The following is a 20642-nucleotide window of genomic DNA, read 5'->3' as shown; positions in this document are numbered from 1 at the left end:
GCCAATGGATTGGCTCCCTTGGGTCAGGCGCTCACCCTGGTCCAATAAGCCAAGAGAAGGTTCTCCTGGGCTGAGCTGAGCGGCTGAGGAGAGATGGACATCTGGGTTGCAGGTGTGGCTAACCCAGCTCTGCACCCTGCAGGGCACTTTGGTCAACACTCTGCAGGAGGTAAAGCCTACCGCCTTCCTGGGGGTGCCCCGAATTTGGGAAAAGATGCATGAGAAGATAAAGGAAACTGTTGGCAAATCTTCAAGCTTGAGGAGAAAGGTGTTCTCATGGGCAAGAAATATAGGCTTCAAGGTCAACTCAAAAAGGATGCAAGGGTAAGTGGCGGGCCCAGCGGGGCCAGGCGTGGAGGGCAGCGGGTGAGGGGGCTCAGCCTTCTCCAGCTGGGTCCCATCAGCCCCCTTGTGGCCCCATGGCTATAGAGCTCTCCTTGGCATTCATGTTCATAGGGGACATGACACTCCCATGAGCTACCGCATGGCAAAGGCCCTCGTGTTCACCAAAATCAAGAATTCCCTTGGCCTGGATCGCTGCTGCATTTTTATCAGCGGGGCCGCACCCCTCAACCAAGAGACTGCTGAGTTCTTTCTAAGTCTGGACGTACCTATAGGCGAGGCGTACGGTATGAGTGAAAGCTCAGGACCCCATTCCGCGTCCAGCCCAGAGAACTACCGGATTCTAAGGTACTGGCCTCCTGGGCAGCCTCTGGGTCCTCTGGGGTCAAAGGGATGAAGATGGGAGGGTCGACAGGCCTCTGGGCTAAGATGAATCCTGACTTGCTGTCTCCAGAATGACCCCTGTTCTTCAGCCTCCAAGCCTCAAATTTTCGTGACCGTGGGAAGCCCCAGTTTGAACGAGAGCCCATGGACGAAGGGGAAGGGCTCTCAAACATGCTGTGGACTCTCCCTATTTGCCATTTGCTAGCTCTGCCTCCAGATGGCCCGCCCCGGGCTCACCCACCCAAGGTTCACCTCCCTAGACCTCGGGACAGTTCATCTCCACGGTGCTCTATCTCAAACACGTCCCCAGGCCCCTCCTGGCTTTCTCCCACGCTCAGCTCCCCTCGGGCTGCAGGATGGAGCCCGGTGACACTGACACAGTAAGAACATCCAAGCCAAGCTCCACGTGGAGTCTCAGAACCGTGTTCCTACACAGGGCCTCCTGGTTGTGCCGCTCCCTTACCCCCGCCCTGCCGCCATATTGCAAGGCTGGCTCTCCTCTCATGCTCGGCCGAGTTCCGGCTGCCTCTGAACTTAGCGAAAACTAAATTCAGTCTTCCCAATCTGGCAAAACCATCTCCTGCCTCTGACTTTACCTTGCACGTCAGTATCTCCCCTTCTCCAGTCCATAATCCCATCTGGGTCTGTTTTCTGCAGAACCCAAACGCCCACTGGAGTTTTCTTCCAAAACCAAAGAGTGGTCCTTCCTAAAAGAGTGTTTTTCGCTGTGCAGAACTTTTTTATCTTTACCTGGTTGAACTCATGAAACTTGTATAGCTTCTGAGTTTTTCCATATTCCTAGGAAAGCTTTTTTTTTTAAAGATTTAATCTTAATTCTTAAGTTTTGGTGTTCAGAAAGGACCTCTTGTAGATCCTGGAAATGAGATACCTTGTTGATAAACATTGAAATCAAGTTAGTTTTTTTGTTTTGTTTTGTTTTGTTTTTTAGCCATGCAGTATGTGGTATCTTAGTTCCCCAACCAGGGATCGAACCCTCATCCCCTGTGGTGGAGTCTTAACCACTCGACCACTGGGGAAGTCCCCCTAGAAAAGCTTTTTTTTTTTTTTTTTTTGCGGTACGCGGGCCTCTCACTGTTATGGCCTCTCCCATCGCGGAGCACAGGCTCCGGACGCGCAGGCTCAGAGGCCATGGCTCACGGGCCCAGCTGCTCCGCGGCATGTGGGATCTTCCCTGACCGGGGCACAAACCCGTGTCCCCTGCATTGGCAGGCGGACTCTCAACCACTGCACCACCAGGGAAGCCCTAGAAAAGATTTTAACGGAGGTCGTAAGGAGGCTCTTTATAAATTTTAAGCTTCACAGGCCTGCCTTCTTTTTCCTCTTACTGACTAAGGGAATCCCTACACTTAAACCTAAAACCACTGGCCCTTCTAACTGCCAGTAAAAAAGACCTCAGCAAGGCAGTAAGAAAATACTTCCTTTTCTGCATCTTAAAACCACCCTCCCGAGTAGTATCACTAGTGAAAGGAATTTCACGAAAATCCAGATATCAGCCGGTGCTATTCTGTCTTGCGGAAGTAACTTTAACCTCTAAAGAGATTCTGGTTGGTTGATTTACTTAAAATCAGCTGTCCTGGTCATTGCGTTCAGGTCCACATACCTGTTTCCTAGAGGGGGTTTTGTTGCTTCCTTTTTTTGGGGCCGTGCCATGGGGCTTGTGGGATCTTAGTTCCCTGACCAGGGATTGAACCTGGGCCCTCGGCAGTGAAAGCGTGGAGTGCTAACCACTGGACCACAGGGGAATTCCCCGTTGCTGTTTTTAACCCGGGAGCACTTTGTCCCTCTCCCATTTATGTGAAGATAAAAACAATCTAGATTCACTTTGCTGTACACCTGAAACTAACAACTATACTCCAATAAAAATTTCTTTTAATTCCCCAAAACAGTAATAATAAAACAATCTACAACTCTGCTGGGTTTCCCAGTTCGCCAAGTGTCTGGGAAGTTGGCTCACTTGACTGAACAAGCCCTTCTTCCACTCGGTCAACACCTCTCATGCCCGCCGGGTCCTGGGGAGGGTGCGGCAGCAGGTTCCAGCCCAGGCCAGCTGAGCAGAGCGTCAGGAGCCTGGGCCACAGACCCAGGCCCACCTGGGTGGGTGACCTCATCTCCCCGAGCCTCAGTTTTCCTCCCTCCTGTCCCCTGGCAGTTCCGGCAAAGTCACGACTGGGTGTAAGAACATGCTGTACCAGCAGACCAAGGACAGCGTTGGGGAAATCTGCCTCTGGGGCCGGCATGTCTTCATGGGCTACCTGGAGAGCGAGGACGCGACCGTGGAGGCCATCGATGAGGAGGGCTGGCTCCACTCTGGGGACCTCGGCCGCATGGACAACCAGGGCTTCCTCTTTATCACAGGCCGCATCAAAGGTACTGGGGCTGGGCTCTGCAGGGGCCTCCTGGGAGCAGGCTCACCTTGAACGTTGAAGGCTCCCAGCCCCCGCCTTTCACGGGGCGGGCTTACACTGATGTACAGGGACACCCCAGTCCGCGCATCCCAGCTCTGTCCCTGTGCCCAGCCTGTGGCCCTCGGCAGGGAGCCAGAGAAGAAGCCCATTCTGGGCCTGAAACCTCTGTTCCCTCCCCTGCCAATCGAGGATAACAATAACTACAGAGCTGTAACGATTCAGTGAGGATTAACTGAAATGACGTAGAGCAGGGATCAGACAACTTTTCCCATCAAGGGCACACTCGTAAACATTCTGGATTTGCAGGACGCAGGGTCTCTGTCGTAGCTGCTCCACTTGGCCTCTGCAGCAGGAGACGACGTGCAGACCGACGGCCATGGCTGTTCGCCAACACAAGCGTCACAGGATTTTCATGTGTCACGAATATTATTCTTCTTTGGATTTCCTTCCGACCATTAAAAAATGTGAAAGCCGCTTTTAGCTCGTGGCCATACAAAAACAGGCGGACGGTGGGAGTTAGCCCACAGGCTGGAGGTTACCAACCTCTGAGGGAGACCATTTGGCATGGAGCCTGACATAGGCAGTCATTATACAATTAGAGGGCTGTGTTAGCATTATTTCCAGGATAAGCAACAGAAAACCCTTCTTAAGCAGCTTTGAGTGAAAAAGGGATGCTACTGGCTCAAAACCAGAAGAGTCCAACAGGTCACGCTTCCGGCATGGCTGGATCCAGGTGCCAAAATGACATCCCAAGGAATCTCTCTATCCTTCTGTTACCATGCTGTCCTCCGTGTTGATGCCGTTCTTAAAGAGGCTTTTCCAACTTGGTGACTAGATGGCTGCCAACGGTCTAGGTTCATCCTAACACCCAAGGGACGAGTAAGCGTGTATTATTCCCAGTCGTGTCGGCAAGTTTTAGGCCTGATTCTCGCTGCATCTTCTTGGGTCGCTATCACACCTCAGAATGAATCACTGTAGAGGATGGAATATGCCGACTGGTCAGACCCGGTCACATGCTCACGCCGGCAGTCCAACCCCCCAAGACCACACAAAGATGGAGAGTAGCTCCCTAAAGAAACCCAAAGGAGTCGTCACTGGGCAGATGATATCAGAGATGTCCATTATGGGATCAAACTGATTATTACTAGTGCTGTAACCACCTCGGCGAGGGTGACTGTGAGATCGTGGGATGGGAAGGAGAGAGTTTGGGTGGGTGGCACCGGAAGTAGCAAGCATCCCAGGGTGAAAGAACAAGTAAAGATTGTGTCTGGGGCAGGAGGAGGGGCTCCTGAAGAATTTCAGAGGCAGCGAGAGAAAGTGACACAACTCTTAGAGCTTGCCGAAATTAGGGGTGCGACACGCCCCCCCCCCCAGGGAGAGCATGGACTTAGGGTCTTTGGGAGTTGCCAGATGATGGGAGAAGGAGGAATCAGAGAGACAGGGTGTGGTCAGAAACACCTGACTATCTTCCAAGCAAGACATGCTGGAGGGCCTGGAGCAGGGTATGGGGGACCAAGAAACAGGCAAGGAGTTCGTAAGACGCTGTCCAAGTGGAATGCCCAGGACTCGGATGCTTAATGGAAATTTGAAGATGGGGGATGAAGGGCAGAGTGACTTTGGGTCTGTGTCCTGGAGAAGGACAGAGAGAGAGTCCTGGCCATGGGCGGAGGTCTTCCTCTGCTTCTGGGGTTTTCTAGGTGAGCGGTCATTGGTGCCAACCTCTGTCCCCTCTGATCCACAGAGGGGCAGGGCTTTTGGACTGTCATGGTTGAACCCACCCCCAACCATGATTTGTTTCAGAAATTATCATCACTGCTGGCGGCGAGAATGTGGCCCCCATTCCCATCGAGAACCTGGTTAAGGAGAAGATTCCCATCATCAGTAATGCCATGTTAGTGGGAGATAAGGCCAAGTTTCTGAGTGTCCTCCTGACGCTGAAGGTAACGTGGGTGTTCTAGGCGAGAGGGATCCGCTTCTTGGTCCTCAGGGCCGGGTGCCAGGCGTTGTGACAGGGGTGTCTCGGGGCAGTGTGAGGTCGACAAGACGACTGGAGAGCCGCTGGACAGACTGACCTGGGAGGCCATCAGGTTCTGCCGGGATGCAGGCAGCCAGGCGACCACCGTGTCCGAGATCTTGGAGCTGCGAGACCCTTTGGTCTACACGGCCATCCAGAAAGGCATAAATGCCGTGAATCAGTGTACCATCTCCAACGCGCAGAAGATTCAGAAGTGGGTCATCTTGGAGAAGGACTTTTCCATCAGTGGCGGGGAGCTAGGTGAGTGGCCTGGAGAGCCAGTGGCCTTGAAACTTGGAGGCTGGTCCCTTGCTAGTGTCCAGGGCCACTGTGGGCTCTGAGGAGACGCATCTTTTTTTCTGGGAGTCACAGTGTCTGTGGGACCAGCTGTGGACCGGGAGGGGGATACGGCCGCCTCCAGCTAACTGGTGTCCAGCTCCCCACGGCCACACACACACACACACACACACACACACACACACACACACACACCCTTCTCCCCAGGGCCTTTGCACCTGCTGCTCCCTCTGCCTGGACTGCTCTTCCCCCGCAATTCTTTGCCCGAAAGACTCCTTCTCATTGTCCGGGTCTCACCCTAAAGGCCACTTCCTGAGAGCAGCCTTCCCTGGCCATCCTGGCTAAGGCAGCTTGCCGTCCCCCCTAACACACTGACCCTACAGTCCACCATCACACCTACTGTACCGCCCTGTCTTCTTGCTTCCCTAATACGTCAGAGTCTGAAACTACCCTACATATTAGTTTAGCTTTGCCTATCTCCCTGCCGAGAGGGGAGGGGTCGGGGTGGGGGGTCTTGCCTTCCCCTGAGGTTCCCCCCTGGGGCTTGCTTTCAGCACTCGGCTGTACTTCCACAGCGTGGACCGCAGGGAGCTGGGAGCATGGCAAGCATGCAGTCTTTAACAACCTGGGTTCAAATCCTGTGCCCGCCACACAGAGTTGGGACTTGTCCCTCCAAACCCTGGTCTTTTTATTTATGAGTTGGAAATGTGATCCAGGGTCAGAGGTGTGTGTGTGTGTGTGTGTGTGTGTGTGTGTGTGTGTGTGTGTGTGTGTGTGTGTGTGTGTGTGTGTGTGTGTGTGTGTGTGTGTGTGTGTGTGTGTGTGTGTGTGTGTGTGTGTGTGTGTCTAGGACATCTGGAGGGAAGCCCACACCCCCTGGTGACCGGAGCCTACAGGGCGTCCTGGGCTGCATATGAAACAAGTCTCAAGTTCGAGTGTTCGCCCTGCCATGCACTTGCTGGGTGACCTTGGAGCAACTGGCCCTGAGCCTCACCTATAAAATCAGAGGGTCAGGGGCTGTCCCTCCGTGGTCGGGTGCAGCATCCCTGTCAGGCACAGAGCTCACTGTGCTCTCCACCTGCCAGCTCACGGAATCCTCACCGCGGCCCAAGGACAAGGCGGGGGTGGGGAGGGGTCCTCTCATCCCGGCGAATGGCAAAGGGGGTGCCCCCAGGAAGTCAAGGGCACAGCCAGCCACCAGCCCGCCCCCAGCCATGAGACCCTGTCTCCTGGTCACGCCTGGGGCACGTGGACTCTTATTGCGTCCCCACGTCTGAACTGGTTTCTCCTTCCTCGGCAGGTCCAACGACAAAGATTAAAAGACATTTCATAATGCAGAAATACAAAAAGCAAATCGACAACTTCTATCAGTGACGTCATTGGCAGAGCTGCTCCCGGCTGCCCCGATGGTGAGACTGGCTTCGCTGGGCTGTGCCTCAGATGAGTCCAACACAGCTGGTCTCCCCCGAGCGGCAGGTAGGTCCCTGAGCAGAACTGCAGAGGCCTCGTGTGCACACGCACCCACGCGCGGCTGCCGTGGCTTCTAGGTAGTGTCTGCCCTCAACTCACGCTCTTCCTGGGTCCCAGCAGGGCATGCAAACTCCCTCCTGCTTGGCCACCAACTCTGTTAGCTGTTCTTCCTGCCTTTTACTTATCTCATAGAGGGAGCAGGGCAGCCTTCCCATCCAGGACCAGAGCTTTGGTGAAATGCCCAAATGTTTCCTTGTGACTTATTTGGAGAAGCCCTTTTGTCAAAAACTGTGGGTGGGGGACTTCCCTGCTGGCGCAGTGGTTAAGAATCCGCCTGCCAATGCATGGGACATGGGTTCAAGCCCTGGTCTGGGAAGATCCCACATGCCACAGAGCAACTAAGCCTGTGAGCCACAACTACTGAGCCTGCACTCTAGAGCCCGCAAGCCACAACTACTGAGCCCGCATGCCACAACTACTGAGCCTGCAATCTAGAGCCCGCGAGCCACAACTACTGAGCCCGTGGGCCACAGCTACTGAAGCCTGCACGCCTACAGCCCGTGCTCTGCAACAAGAGAAGCCACTGCGATGAGAAGCCCGCACACCTCAACGAAGAGTAGCCCCCGCTCACTGCAACCAGAGAAAGCCCGTGCGCAGCAACGAAGACACAGCGCAGCCAAAAATAAACAAATTTATATATTAAAAAAAAAAACAACTGTGGGTGGGAGAAGTTCTACTGGCCGGGAACCCAAGGAATGAGGTGTGTCGATCCACCCTGGGGGGTAAAGGACAGAGACTTGAGCTCCTCCCACCTACCCGTCTTCTCCCCCTTTTCCCCCAAGTCTTGTTCACAGGGAGCCCTGACGACATCAGGAATCACTGATAGGATTTTAGAACCCCAGCTAGAGGCACAGTGCAGGCAGAGAGGAGGATGCAGCTTCGGTTGTCCCAAGGGTCACCTGTAACCCTTTAGTGGTCAAATCATTCTCTTCTGATGCCCACAGCCTACCCACCTGTATTAGTTTCCTAGAACTACCATAGGACAAAGTTCCACAGACTAGGGTGCTTAAACAACAGGAATTTTTTTTCTCAAGGCTCTGGAGGCTGGAAGTCTCCAAGGTCAAGGTGTCGGCTGGGTTGGTTCCTTCTCAAGTCCCTCGCCTTTGCTTGTAGACGGCCGTTTTCTCCCTGCATCTGTGTCCAAATTTCCCCTTCTTATAAAGACACTGGTCCTATTGGATTAGGGTCCACCCTAATGATCTCATTTTAACTTGATGACCTCCGTAAAGACCCCAACTCCAAAGACACTTCCATCCTGAGGTCCTGGGTGTGAGAACTTCAACGTACGAATTTGTGGATCCAGCCCATGACACCACTGTATCCATTTTCTTTTCTTCATTGTTAACCGATTCAACTTCTCCACACCTTTGTTTGTCAAAGTGCCGTGGGCGAGCCCAGCAGCTAAACACATCACACTCATCATTCCGCGTCTTTTGCAAGATTTCAGATTTCACTTCGTGGTTGGGTAAGAGATCAACCAACACTGACGTGGGGGTGGGAGGTGGACCCTCTCTGCACCTGTGCTGTCCAGTATGGCAGCCAATGGCCCACAATGTGGCCCGTCTGAACTGAGATGTGCTGTGGGTATAAAACCCACACTGGGCTTCCAAGTCAGTGTACGAAATACAGAACATACAACACCTTATTCATATTTTAAAGTATTGACTGAATGTTGGAATGATGCTCTTTGGGACATACCGGGTTACATTAAATATAGCACCTAAGTCAATTTCACCAGTTCCTTTTTTATGTGGCTATTAGAATTTTTTTTTTTTTTTTTTGTTGCACGGGCTTCTCACTGTTGTGGCCTCTCCTGTTGCGGAGCACAGGCTCTGGACGCGCAGGCTTAGCGGCCATGGCTCACGGGCCCAGCCGCTCCGCGGCATGTGGGATCCTCCCGGACCGGGGCACAAACCCGTGTCCCCTGCATCGGCAGGCGGACTCTCAACCACTGCGCCACCAGGGAAGCCCTAGAAATTTTTCAGTTACCTCGGTGGCTCACGTGATACTCCTCCTGGCGAGTGCCACTCTAAAGTTCATGGGAGAAGGATTCTTTTTTTTTTTTCTCATTTCTAAGTGGATCCGTTCATTCTGGAATATTTCCATCTTACAGCACCCTGTGGGGTCTCAGGGAATGAACATATAATACATGTACCAAGGATCCCCATGTGATAACTTGTCTTTCTCTTCTCTCTAGCCTCCAAGAGGAAGACCCCATCACGACGTGATTTGCTGCTCTGGGCAGGGACTTGAGTCTCTCGTGTTTTTAAGAAGTCAGATTCCCCATGGGTCAGTCTCTTTGTCATCCACCTGTTGAAGAGGTACCCCCCTCTCAGACCTGCCATGCGTCTTGAAGCGACAGGGCCATCACAGACCTCTGAATTCCCATGAACCTTCAGGGCGTGATCCTGGGAAAGCTGATGGGGAGGTCTCTGAAGAACTGCCTGTTTTAAAGAAAGATCTGACCTCGTGGGTTCCAACTGGCTTTTTTTCCTCTTCGGAGGATTGACTTGAGACATCAGAGAAGAAAAGCTTTCACACGTGTGAAGAAGAACTGGGCCCCCGAACCTACTTGCCTTCCTGGGAGCAACTTGAAAACCCTTCCACTAAGTTCTGACAATAAAGCACTTCAACACCCCGTGTTCTGATTTTTGGCCAGATGCGAACGTCTTGTCCTTTGTTGAGAAGCTCAGACTCTAAAATCAGTTCTGGGTTCAAATTCTGACTGGCTGTGTGAGTCCAACCTTCTGAGTCTTGGGAGGGGACGTTATCTGTAAAAACAGACCCCCATCTCACAGGGTGGCCGCGGAGGGGCATCAAGATGACCAGAAGGGGGCAGTGTCTGATGCCCCAAAGCCCCTCACACGCGTGAACAGTGATCATCACAGCACCCCGTTGGTCCCAGTTAACAGCTGGGATTCTTTTTTTTGTATATATAAATTTAATTTATTTCTATTTTATTTTTGGCTGCGTTGGGTCTTCGTTGCTGTGCGTGGGCTTTTCTCTAGTTGCGGCGAGCGGGGGCTACTCTTGTGGTGCGCAGGCTTCTCATTGCGGTGGCTTCTCTTGTTGCGGAGCACGGGCTCTAGGCGAGCGGGCTTCAGCAGTTGTGGCTTGCGGGCTCAGTAGTTGTGGCGCACGGGCTTAGCTGTTCCGCGGCACGTGGGATCTTCCCGGACCAGGGCTCGAACCGGTGTCCCCTGCATTGGCAGACAGATTCTTAACCACTGGGCCACCAGGGAAGTCCAGCAGCTGTGATTCTTGATGAATTCCATCTTTCGGGAAAGATGAGTTTGCTGTTGTCATAAGGTCCAAGACAGCAGCAGTTTGAAAGAACACAGAACTTTCTTCCTCTCTCATCCAACAGTCCGTGTATGGACAGACAAAAGCTGATACTGCACGTCCACAGTATCTGGCCCTGAAAGAGTATCGGCGGGAGGAGCAGGGAGGGTCAGCCCATCAGGACAGGAGGAAGAAACCCTTCAGTGTCCCTTAAGGTTCTAGATATCCAGAGGGGCACCCCTTTTCTTTTAGTTTCAAACATCAAATTATAAATCGATAAGAAATGTATGAAGACGTTCTCCTTGCAAAAAGCATTTGATGCAGATAAGGCTTAAAGCCCGCCTCCTCAATTTGGCAAGTCTTTATGTTTTTGAATATGTAAGTATGGTCGACCCTCTTTATCTGCAGGGTCCATATTAACAAGTTTGCCTGCTCACTAACATTATCTGTAACCCCCCAAATGAACGCCTGTGGTGCTTTTGTAGTCACCTCTGGAAATGCTCACAGCACTGGCAAATTCTAATGACCCAACGTGCGCGTTCACGGCTGAAGGTCGAAGAAGGTGCCTCCTCGCTTCGGCTCAGACTGTTAACGTGTGTCTTTTGGGGGTCTGTTTAGTGCTCTGTTTTTTTGCATTTTTGTTGGTGATTTCACTGTTGAAAATGGCCCCCAAGTACAGTGCTGAAGTACTGACGAGTGGTCTTGAGTACAAGAAGGCTGTGAGGTGCCTTATGGAAAGATTATACACGTGTTAAATAAGCCCCATTCAGGCACGAATTATAGCGCTGTTGGCCATGAGTTCAATGCTAGTGAATCATCAATATACCTTAAGGTGTTCCCAAACAGAAATACACATTACACAAGGTATGTACTGATCAGCAGATAAAAATGTTGTGACCGGGGGGGCTTCCCTGGTGGCGCAGTGGTTGAGAGTCCGCCTGCCGATACAGGGGACATGGGTTCATGCCCTGGTCTGGGAAGATCCCACATGCGGTGGAGCGGCTGTGCCCGTGAGCCATGGCCGTTGAGCCTGCACGTTCGGAGCCTGTGCTCCGCAAGGGGAGAGGCCACAACAGTGAGAGGCCTGCGTACCACAAAAAAATAAATAAATAAATACATCTACACGTGGGACAATTCTCTCAGCAAACAGACTGGAAACTGACAGAAGAACCCCTATACGACCAAAGCTGCAGGAAAGATCTCTCTATAACTGGGTTGGACAAGAAAGAAAAAAAAAGCATCAGGACAGGACCAGCAACCCTGGGAAGGATCTGTAAGGAAGAGAAGGTCCACACAGGCAGACCCTCGCCCTGGGGAGCCCCGCTGCCTGCTGGGAAACTCGCTGGGACAGATAGAGGGGCTGGAGAAGCCCAGACTCCACTCACGAGGAGGGCATGCATGCCGGATTGCTAACAGTCAGGGTGGGGAGAGACAATCAGAGGGCTGGCGGCTGCCGCCTCGCTGCACTTCTCCAATCCGAAGGACCCAGTGTCCTGGCCTCACACACTCCACCGCAGAGCCTGGTGTGAGATCAGGGCAGAGATTCAGTCTAGCTGCGCAGAGACAGACCGGGGTGCCTGGGGGGTGATCCAGGCCAAACCACAGAGACCACTGTCCGCACACGCACGGGAGCGGCGGATGGAACTGGGCGGACACTGTCAGCGTGCACATGGGGCGGGGCCACAAATATTCACAGCCATGAAGCACTGAATCTCGGGCAGACAGGCCCTGGGAGAGGACTTGATCTACCTGCAGAAGGCCTGGGGTCTCATCCGGGGGGGGAACCGTGGAGCCCACTGTCAGCACGCACACGGCAAAGGGGGGTCTGGCATTGTCGGCCTGCACACCGAATGGTGCCACGGAAACACAGAGCGGCTGGGCGCCGAGTCTCAGGCAGAAAAGCCCTGGGCAGGAGCAGGTGGTGATTCGTTTCCAGCGGGAGCACCCCAGCTCCACCCACTCTACACAGCAGCTTGGAGTCAGATCTGAGGCGGACAGGTCTTGGGAGAGGCCTGCCACGAGGCAGCCCAGGTCTACTCCACGACATAGCCCGGCACTAGGTCTGGGATGAACACGATGGAGAAAGGGATGTGACCTTGGGCCACACTCCGGGCATTGCTGTGACCACAAGGGCCTCACTTGCTTCAGCGGTCACCTCCTTGAGGGCAGGCACTCAAGGGCAAGGGAGACTCATCAAACCCAACCCTCAGGACTTCTACCCCAATAACTGGGGAGCAGACCCCACCCCAGCAGGGTGGTGACAGCCATGGAGCAAAGAGGAAGCCCTGCCCAACACCCAGCACAGGCTCTGGATACCACAACACCAACCAAACCCCCTATCAAGGGGGTAGCTGCTAGCACACCCCGAGGAAAGACGTGGTTGGTGTCCATACCAAAACCAGCCCTTGCGCCAAAAGTACCGGACTCAACACAGTCTACACAGGGACGCTCCCACAGAAGAACTCCCCTTCAAGACCACGGTAGACAACTGTTTCTCCTAAATTCATTGAGACAGAGAAACTTAAATAAAATGAAAAAGCAGAGGAACTACTCCCCATTGGAAGAATGAGAGAAATCCCCTGAAAGAACAAATAACGAAAAAGATGTCACCAGTCTACTAGACCCCAAGTTCAAGAAAGAGATAATAACAATGTTAAAGGAATTAAGAAAGATTATTAATAGAAATGCAGATCCCTGTAACAAGGAAGTAGAAACTATAAAGATGAACCAGTCAAAATTAGACAATTCAACTGGTGAGATAAAAAGCAATCTAGAAGCAATGAATAGCAGACGAAATGACACAGAAGAACATATAAGTGATCTAGAAGACAGAACAATGGAAATCACCCAATCAGAACAGCAGACTGAAAGACAAATTAAAAAAATGAAGATGACATGAGAGTTCTATGGGATAATATAAAGCATGCCAACCTATGCATAATAGGGGCTTCAGAAGGAGAAGAGAAAGGGATCAAAAATGTATTTGAAGAAATTATGGGACTTCCCTGGTGGCGCAGTGGTTGAGAGTCCGCCTGCCGATGCAGGGGACACGGGTTCGTGTCCCAGTCTGGGAAGATCCCACATGCCGCGGAGCGGCTGGGCCCGTGAGCCGTGGCCGCTGAGCCTGCGCGTCCGGAGCCTGTGCTCCGCAACGGGAGAGGCCACAACAGTGAGAGGCCCGCGTACCGCAAAAAAAAAAAAAAAAATAAAGTCCACAAAGAATAACAATGACGAATGTTATATGATGACAAAAGGACCAAAACAAGAGAGGATATTACGTTCGTTAACATATATGCACCCGCCGTATAAGCACTTAAATATATAATACAAATACTAATAGACATAAAGGGAGAAAATGAAGGAATACAATAATAGTAGGAGACTTTAACACCCCACTGACATCAATGGACAGATCTTCCATACAGAAAATCAATAAGGCAACAGAGGTCCTAAATGATACAATAGACCAGTTGGACTTAAATGATGTCTACAGGATACTATCTCCAAAAAGAAAAAAAAAACCAGAATACACATTCTTTTCAAGTGATCACTGAATGTTCTCTAGGAGACCACATAGTAGGTTACAAAACAAGCCTCAGCAAATTTAAGAGGACAGAAATTATTTCAAGCATCTTCTGACTACAATGGTATGAAACTAGAAATCAACCACAGAAAGAAAAACCAGAAAATGAACATATGGAAACTAAACAACATGCTGCTAAAAAACCAATAGGTCAACAATGAAATCAAAGAAGAAACCAGAAAATATCTAAAGACAAGTGAAAATGACAACACAACCTTACAAAATCTATGGGATGCAGCAAAAGCAATTCTAAGAGGGATCTTCATAGCAATAGAGGTCTTCCTCAAGAAACAAGGAAAAAATCGAAATAAAAAATCTGAACTACCCCCTAAAAGAATTATAAAAAGAACAATCAAAACCTAATGTCAGGCTTCCCTGGTGGCGCAGTGGTTGAGAGTCCGCCTGCTGATGCAGGGGACACGGGTTCGTGCCCCATCCGGGAAGATCCCACATGCCGCAGAGTGGCTGGGCCCGTGAGCCATGGCCGCTGAGCCTACGCGTCCGGAGCCTGTGCTCCACAACGGGAGAGGCCATAACAGTAAGAGGCCCATGTACTGCAAAAACAAAAACAAAAACAAAACCTAATGTCACCAGAAGGAAGGAAATAATGAAGATCAGAAAGAAAATAAGTAAAATAGGGATCAAAAAAAAAAACAGAAAAGATTAAAAAAAACCCAAGAGGTGGTTTTTTTGAAAAGATAAACAAAATTGACAAACCTCAAGCCAGGCTCACCAAGAAGAAAAAGAGAGGACCCAAATAAGTTAAGAAATGAAAGAGGAGAAATAACATCTGATACAATAGAAATACAACAACAACAACAAAAATACACAAGAGAATACTATGAACAGTTTTATGCCAACAAACTGGACAACCTAGAAGAAATGGACAAATTTCTAGAAACATACAGCCTGCCAAAACTGAGTCAAGAAGAAACAGATAATTTGAACAGACAGATCATTAGAAGTGAAATAGGATCTGTAGTTTAAAAACTCCCTGCAAACAAAAGCCCAGGACCAGATGGCTTCACTGGGGAATTCTACCAAACATACAAAGAAGAACTTATACCCATCCTTCTCAAACTACTCCAAGATTAAAGAGAAGGGAAGACTCCCAAATTCATTCCATGAAGCCACCATCACCCTGATACCAAAACCAGACAAAGACACTGCAAAAAAAGAAAATTACAGGCCATTATCTTTTTTTAAAATTTATTTTTATTTTTTTATTTTTGGCCACATTGGGTCTTCCTTGCTGGGTGCGGGCTTTCTCTAGTTGCGGCGAGCGGGGGCTACTCTTTGTTGCGGTGCCCAGGCTTCTCATTGCGGTGTCTTCTTTTGTTGCAGAGCATGGACTCTAGGCACGCGGGATTCAGTAGTTGTGGCGCATGGACTTAGTTGCTCCGCAGCATGTGGGATCTTCCCAGACCAGGGCTTGAACCCGTATCCCCTGCATTGGCAGGCAGATTCTTAACCACTGCGCCACCAGGAAAGCCCCCGGGATGTTATCTTTGATGAACACAGATGCAAAAATCCTCAACAAAATATTAACAAACCGAATCCTACAATACACAAAAAGGATCATACACTATGATCAAGTTGGATTCATTCCAGTGTTGCGAGGATGGTTCAACATATGCAAACCAATCAATGTGATACACCACATTAACAAAAGTAAAAACAAAAATCACATGATCATCTCAATAGACAAAGAAAAAGCATTTGACAAAATTCAACATGCATTCATGATAAAAAAAAACTCTCACCAAAGTGGGTACAGAGGGAACATATGTCAACATAATAAAAGCCACTTACGACAAACCCACAACCAACATAATACTCAATGGTGAATAGCTGAAAGCGTTTCTGCTAAATTCAGGAAAAAGACAAGGATGCCCACTCTCACCACTTCTATTCAACATAGAATTTGAAGTCCCAGCCACAGCCATCAGAAAAGAAGAAGAAATAAAAGGTATCCAAATTGGAAGGAAGGAGATAAAACTCACTATTTGCAGATGACATGATACTATATATAGAGAACCCCAAAGTCTCCACACAAAAACTATTAGAATAAATGAATTGAGCAAGATAGCAGGATATAAGATTAATATACAGAAATGGGTTGCATTTCTTTACACTAACAATGTAATATCAGAAAGAGAAAATTTAAAAAAAAAACAATGCCATTTAAAATCGTGTCAAAAACAAAAACAAAAAAACCCACCTAGGAATAAAGTTAACCAAGGAGGAGAAAAACCTATACACTGAAAATTGTAAAACACTGATAAAGGAAACTGAAAATGATTCGAATAAATGGAAAGATATCCCATGCTCTTAGACTGGAAGAATTAATATTGTTAAAATGGGCATACTGCCCAAAGCAACCAACAGATTTAATGCAATCTCTATCAAACTACCCATGACATTTTTCACAGAACTAGAAGAAATAATACTAAAATTTATATGGGAACACAAAAGACTCAGAAATGCCAAAGCAATCCTGAGGAAAAAGAACAAAGCTGGAGGCATAACCCTTCCAGACTTAAGACATACTACAAAGCTACAGTAATCAAAACAGTGTGGTACTGGCACAAAAATAGACATATAGATCAATGGAACAGAATAGAGAGCCCAGAAATAAACACACACACCTATGGTCAATTAATCTATGACAAAGGAGGCAAGAATATACAATGAAGAAACAACAGTCTCTTCAACAAGTGGTGTTGGAAAAGCTGGATAGCTACATGTAAATCAATGAAATCAAAACACTCCCTCACACCATATACAAAAATAAACTCAAAATGGTTTAAAGACCTAAATATAAGACAGGACATCATAAAACTCCTAGAAAGAACATAGGCAAAACATTCTGGGACATAAATTTTCTTATACCAGTTTCCCAAGGCAAAAGAAATAAAAGCAAAAATTAACAAATGGAACCTGATCAAACTTAAAAGCTGTTGTATAGCAAAGGAAACCATCAACAAAACGAAAAGACAACCTATGGAATAGGAGAAAATATCTGCAAACAATGCAATCAACAAAGGGTTAATACGCAAAATATACAAACAGCTCATACAACTCAATGTCAAAAAACCCCAAACAACCCAATCAAAAAAAATGGGCAGAAGATTCAAACAGACATTTCACCAAAGAAGACATACAGATGGTCAACAGGCACATGCAAAGATGCCCAACATCGCTAATTATTAGAGAAATCAAAATCACAATGAGGTACCACCTCACACGGGTCAGAATGGGTACCATCAAAAAGTCTACAAATAGGGCTTCGCTGGTGGCGCAGTGGTTGAGAGTCCGCCTGCCAATGCAGGGGACACGGGTTCGTACCCCGGTCCGGGAAGATCCCACATGCCGCAGAGCGGCTGGGCCCGTGAGCCATGGCCGCTGAGCCTGCGCATCCGGAGCCTGTGCTCCACAATGGGAGAGGCCACAGCAGTGAGAGGCCCACGTACCACAAAAAAAAAAAAAAAAAAAAAAGTCTACAAATAATAAATGCTAGAGAGGGTGTGGAGAAAAGGGAACCCTCCTACACTGTTGGTAGGAAAGTAAATTGGTGCAGCCACTGTGGAAAACAGTATGGAGAGTCCTTAAAAAACTAAAAATAGTGCTACCATATAATCCAGCAATTCCTCTCCTGGGTATATATATGGAAAAAACAAAAACTTTAACTCAAAAAGATACAGGCACCTCAATGTTCATAGCACTACTAATTATAACAGCCAAGACATGGAAGCAACGCAAGTGCCCATCAACAGATGATTGGCTTAATAAGATGTGACTATATATATATATACATGTGTGTATACACACACACACACACACACACACACATCTCACACATAATGGAATATTACTGAGCCATAAAAAATAATGAAATATTGCCATTTGCAGCAACATGGTTGGACCTAGAGAATATTATATTTAGTGAAGCAAGTCAGACAGAGAAACGCAAATATTATATCACTTATATGTAGAATCTAAAAAATAATACAGCTTTAGAAGGTACAAGATGGCTCTTGGAACGGTGCCAGGCATGGGTGCCAGGCATGAATGCAATGTGGCTTTTGATGGCTTCTGGTGGACAGTTGTGTACCAAAGGGATGAGAACTGCTGCTGGGGTCTTAAAGCACAAGCTTAATGCTGTATCCATGGGCAAACAGGCACTATGCAGGAAGTTAAGCACTATGTAGGTACTAAGCTGAAAGCTGAAGGGGTGGACTTGAATCCTTGACCTGTCCGGGCCAACTTTTTGATCCTGGGTACACGTTTTTATCCATGGATGGCTTGCTTGGGGTGCAAGTTTTGGATATCTTTTATATAAAGGTGTCAAGAGAGGTACTGGCTACAACGCAGGGAGCAAGAAGTTTTAAGCAAAGGGCATTTATGACAGCAGTCATGCATCTTAACAGTTGACAGGCAGCTGGATGGATGCTCATGGGATAGGAGAGGAAACAACTTTCAATTTTTTTTAAAGCCTATTTTATTTATTGGCCATGCTGCACAGCATGTAGGATCTTGGTTCCCCCACCAGGGATTGAACCTGTGCCCCCTGCAGTGGAAGTGCAGAGCCCTAACCACTGGACCACCAGGGAATTCTCCAACTTTGAATTTTAATAAATATTTATGAACCATCAAAAAATAAAAATAAATTAAAAATAATACAAATGAATCTATATACAAAACAGAAACAGATGCACAGGTTACCAAAGGGGAAAAGGAGAGGGAGAGAGATAAATTAGGAGTATGGGATTAACAGATACAAACTATACATAAAATAGATAAGCAACAAGGATTTACTGTATAGCAAAGGGAACTACATTCAATACCTTTTAATAACCTATAGTGAAAAAATATGAAAAAGAAAAATATATGTATAACTGAATCACTGTGCTGTACACCTGAAACTAACACAGCATTGTAAATCAACTATACTTAAAAAAAAAAGTTGTCAAAGCAGTTCAATCCAAAAAAGATAGCTTTTTCAACAAACAATGCTGGATAATACGCAAATAAATAAATAACTTAGAAAACTTAAGATCTTTACTTCATACCATATACCAAAATTAACTCAAAATGTATCATACACCTAAAATATAAAAGCCAAAACTACAAAAGTGTTGGGAGAGAAAAAAACGTAAGGGAAAATCTTTGTGCCCTCAGATTAGGTAATGATTTCTTTTTTATTTATTATTATTATTTTACTTAAAATTTGGTATTTGTTAATTACAATTTGTATAGTCTTTTTTAATTTTATAAATAATTTTCAACAGTTTGGAAAAAAGATAATATTTGAAAACAAATGTGAAAATAATTTTTGATTTTTTACATTTAGTTTATAATTTTTATGACAGTATCTTCAAATTTTATACATTTTAAATAAACCACATTTTATTTCATTTTTTTAACATATTTATTGGAGTATAATTGCTTTACAATGTGTTTTAGTTTCTGCTGTATAACAAAGTGAATCAGCTATACATATACATATATCCCCATATCCCCTCCCTCTTGCGTCTCCCTCCCACCCACCCTATCCCACCCGTCTAGGTGGTCACAAAGCACCGAGCTGATCTCCCTGTGCTATGCGGCTGCTTCCCACTGGCTATCTATTTTACATTTGGTAGTGTATATATGTCAATGCCACTCTCTATGTTCCAGCTTAGGTAATGATTTCTTAGACATGACACCAAAACACAAACGATAAATGAAAGAAATGACAAAACTGGACTTCATCAAAATTTAAAATTCTTGCCCTTCAAACCATACTGTCAAACAAATGTCAGCTTTGAAAATGAAGACAAATGTATTTAAGAATCATGTATCTGCTAAAGGACTTGTAGCCAGAATATACAAAGAACGCTTACAATTCAATAGTAAAAAGACAAATGACTCAACTTAGAAATGAACAAAGGATTTGAATGAACATTTCTCTAAAAACATACAAATGGCCAATAAACACATGAAGAGACGATCAACACCATGAGCCATCAGGGAAACGCAAATCAAAACCACAACGAGATACCACTTCACACCTACTATGACAGCTAACATAAAAAATCTGATAATACCAAGTGTGGCTGAGGATGTGGAGGGACTGGAACCCTCACACATCACTGGTGAGAATGTAAAATGGCACAGCTACTTTGGAAAACAGTTTAGAAATTCCTTAAAATGTTAAATATGGAGTTACTACATGACCCAGCAATTCAGCTCCTATATATGCCCAAGAGAAATGAAAGCATATTCACACACAAAAAGTTGTACATGAATGTCCGTAGCAGCATTATTCATAATCACCAGATGCTGTGGAAAAGTCCAAATGCCCATCAACTGCTGACTTGATAAACACGATACATCCAAATAATGAAATACTGATCAACCATAAAAATGAATGAACTATTGATACATGCAAATGAACTTGTGCGAAGTAGAGAAAGCCAGACACAAAAGACTACAATGTTGTATTATCTCATTTATGTGAAATTTCTACCAAGGGGAAAACTACCTTGACGGATCACAGATCAGGGGTTTCCTGAGGCTGGGATTAGGAGCAGGACTGATCTCAACAGGCACAAGGGAAGTTTTTGGGGTGATAGTGTCCCCAAACTAGATTGTGGTGATGGTTTCATGCTGTATGAATTTATCAAAAGTCGTTGTACTGTTACAAGAGGTGAATTTTACAGTTTGTAAATCATAGCTCAAAAAATCTGGGAGATGGACTTCCCCAGTGGCACAGTGGTTAAGAATCTGCCTGCCAATGCAG

The 20642-nt window shown here is 47.3% G+C and overlaps 1 protein-coding gene across 4 annotated transcripts in view; it reads left to right on the top strand.

The window, feature by feature from the left end:
- ACSBG2 (acyl-CoA synthetase bubblegum family member 2) overlaps positions 1-9635 on the top strand; it is a 69391-nt gene extending 59756 nt beyond the window's left edge. For all 4 annotated transcript variants that reach the window (XM_060145441.1, XM_060145438.1, XM_060145440.1 and 1 more), the window contains 7 exons: positions 143-324; positions 457-690; positions 2897-3114; positions 4953-5092; positions 5181-5427; positions 6764-6939; positions 9191-9635. In XM_060145441.1, coding sequence (XP_060001424.1) covers positions 143-324; positions 457-690; positions 2897-3114; positions 4953-5092; positions 5181-5427; positions 6764-6837 — 1095 coding nt within the window. In that variant the 3' untranslated portion in view covers positions 6838-6939; positions 9191-9635. The remainder of the gene's footprint in view (positions 1-142; positions 325-456; positions 691-2896; positions 3115-4952; positions 5093-5180; positions 5428-6763; positions 6940-9190) is intronic.
- Positions 9636-20642: the final 11007 nt, after the last annotated feature.

The sequence above is a fragment of the Lagenorhynchus albirostris genome, chromosome 3 (assembly GCF_949774975.1).
Source record: "Lagenorhynchus albirostris chromosome 3, mLagAlb1.1, whole genome shotgun sequence".
Lineage (NCBI taxonomy): Eukaryota > Metazoa > Chordata > Mammalia > Artiodactyla > Delphinidae > Lagenorhynchus > Lagenorhynchus albirostris.
This window is presented reverse-complemented; position numbering and strand designations above follow the sequence as displayed.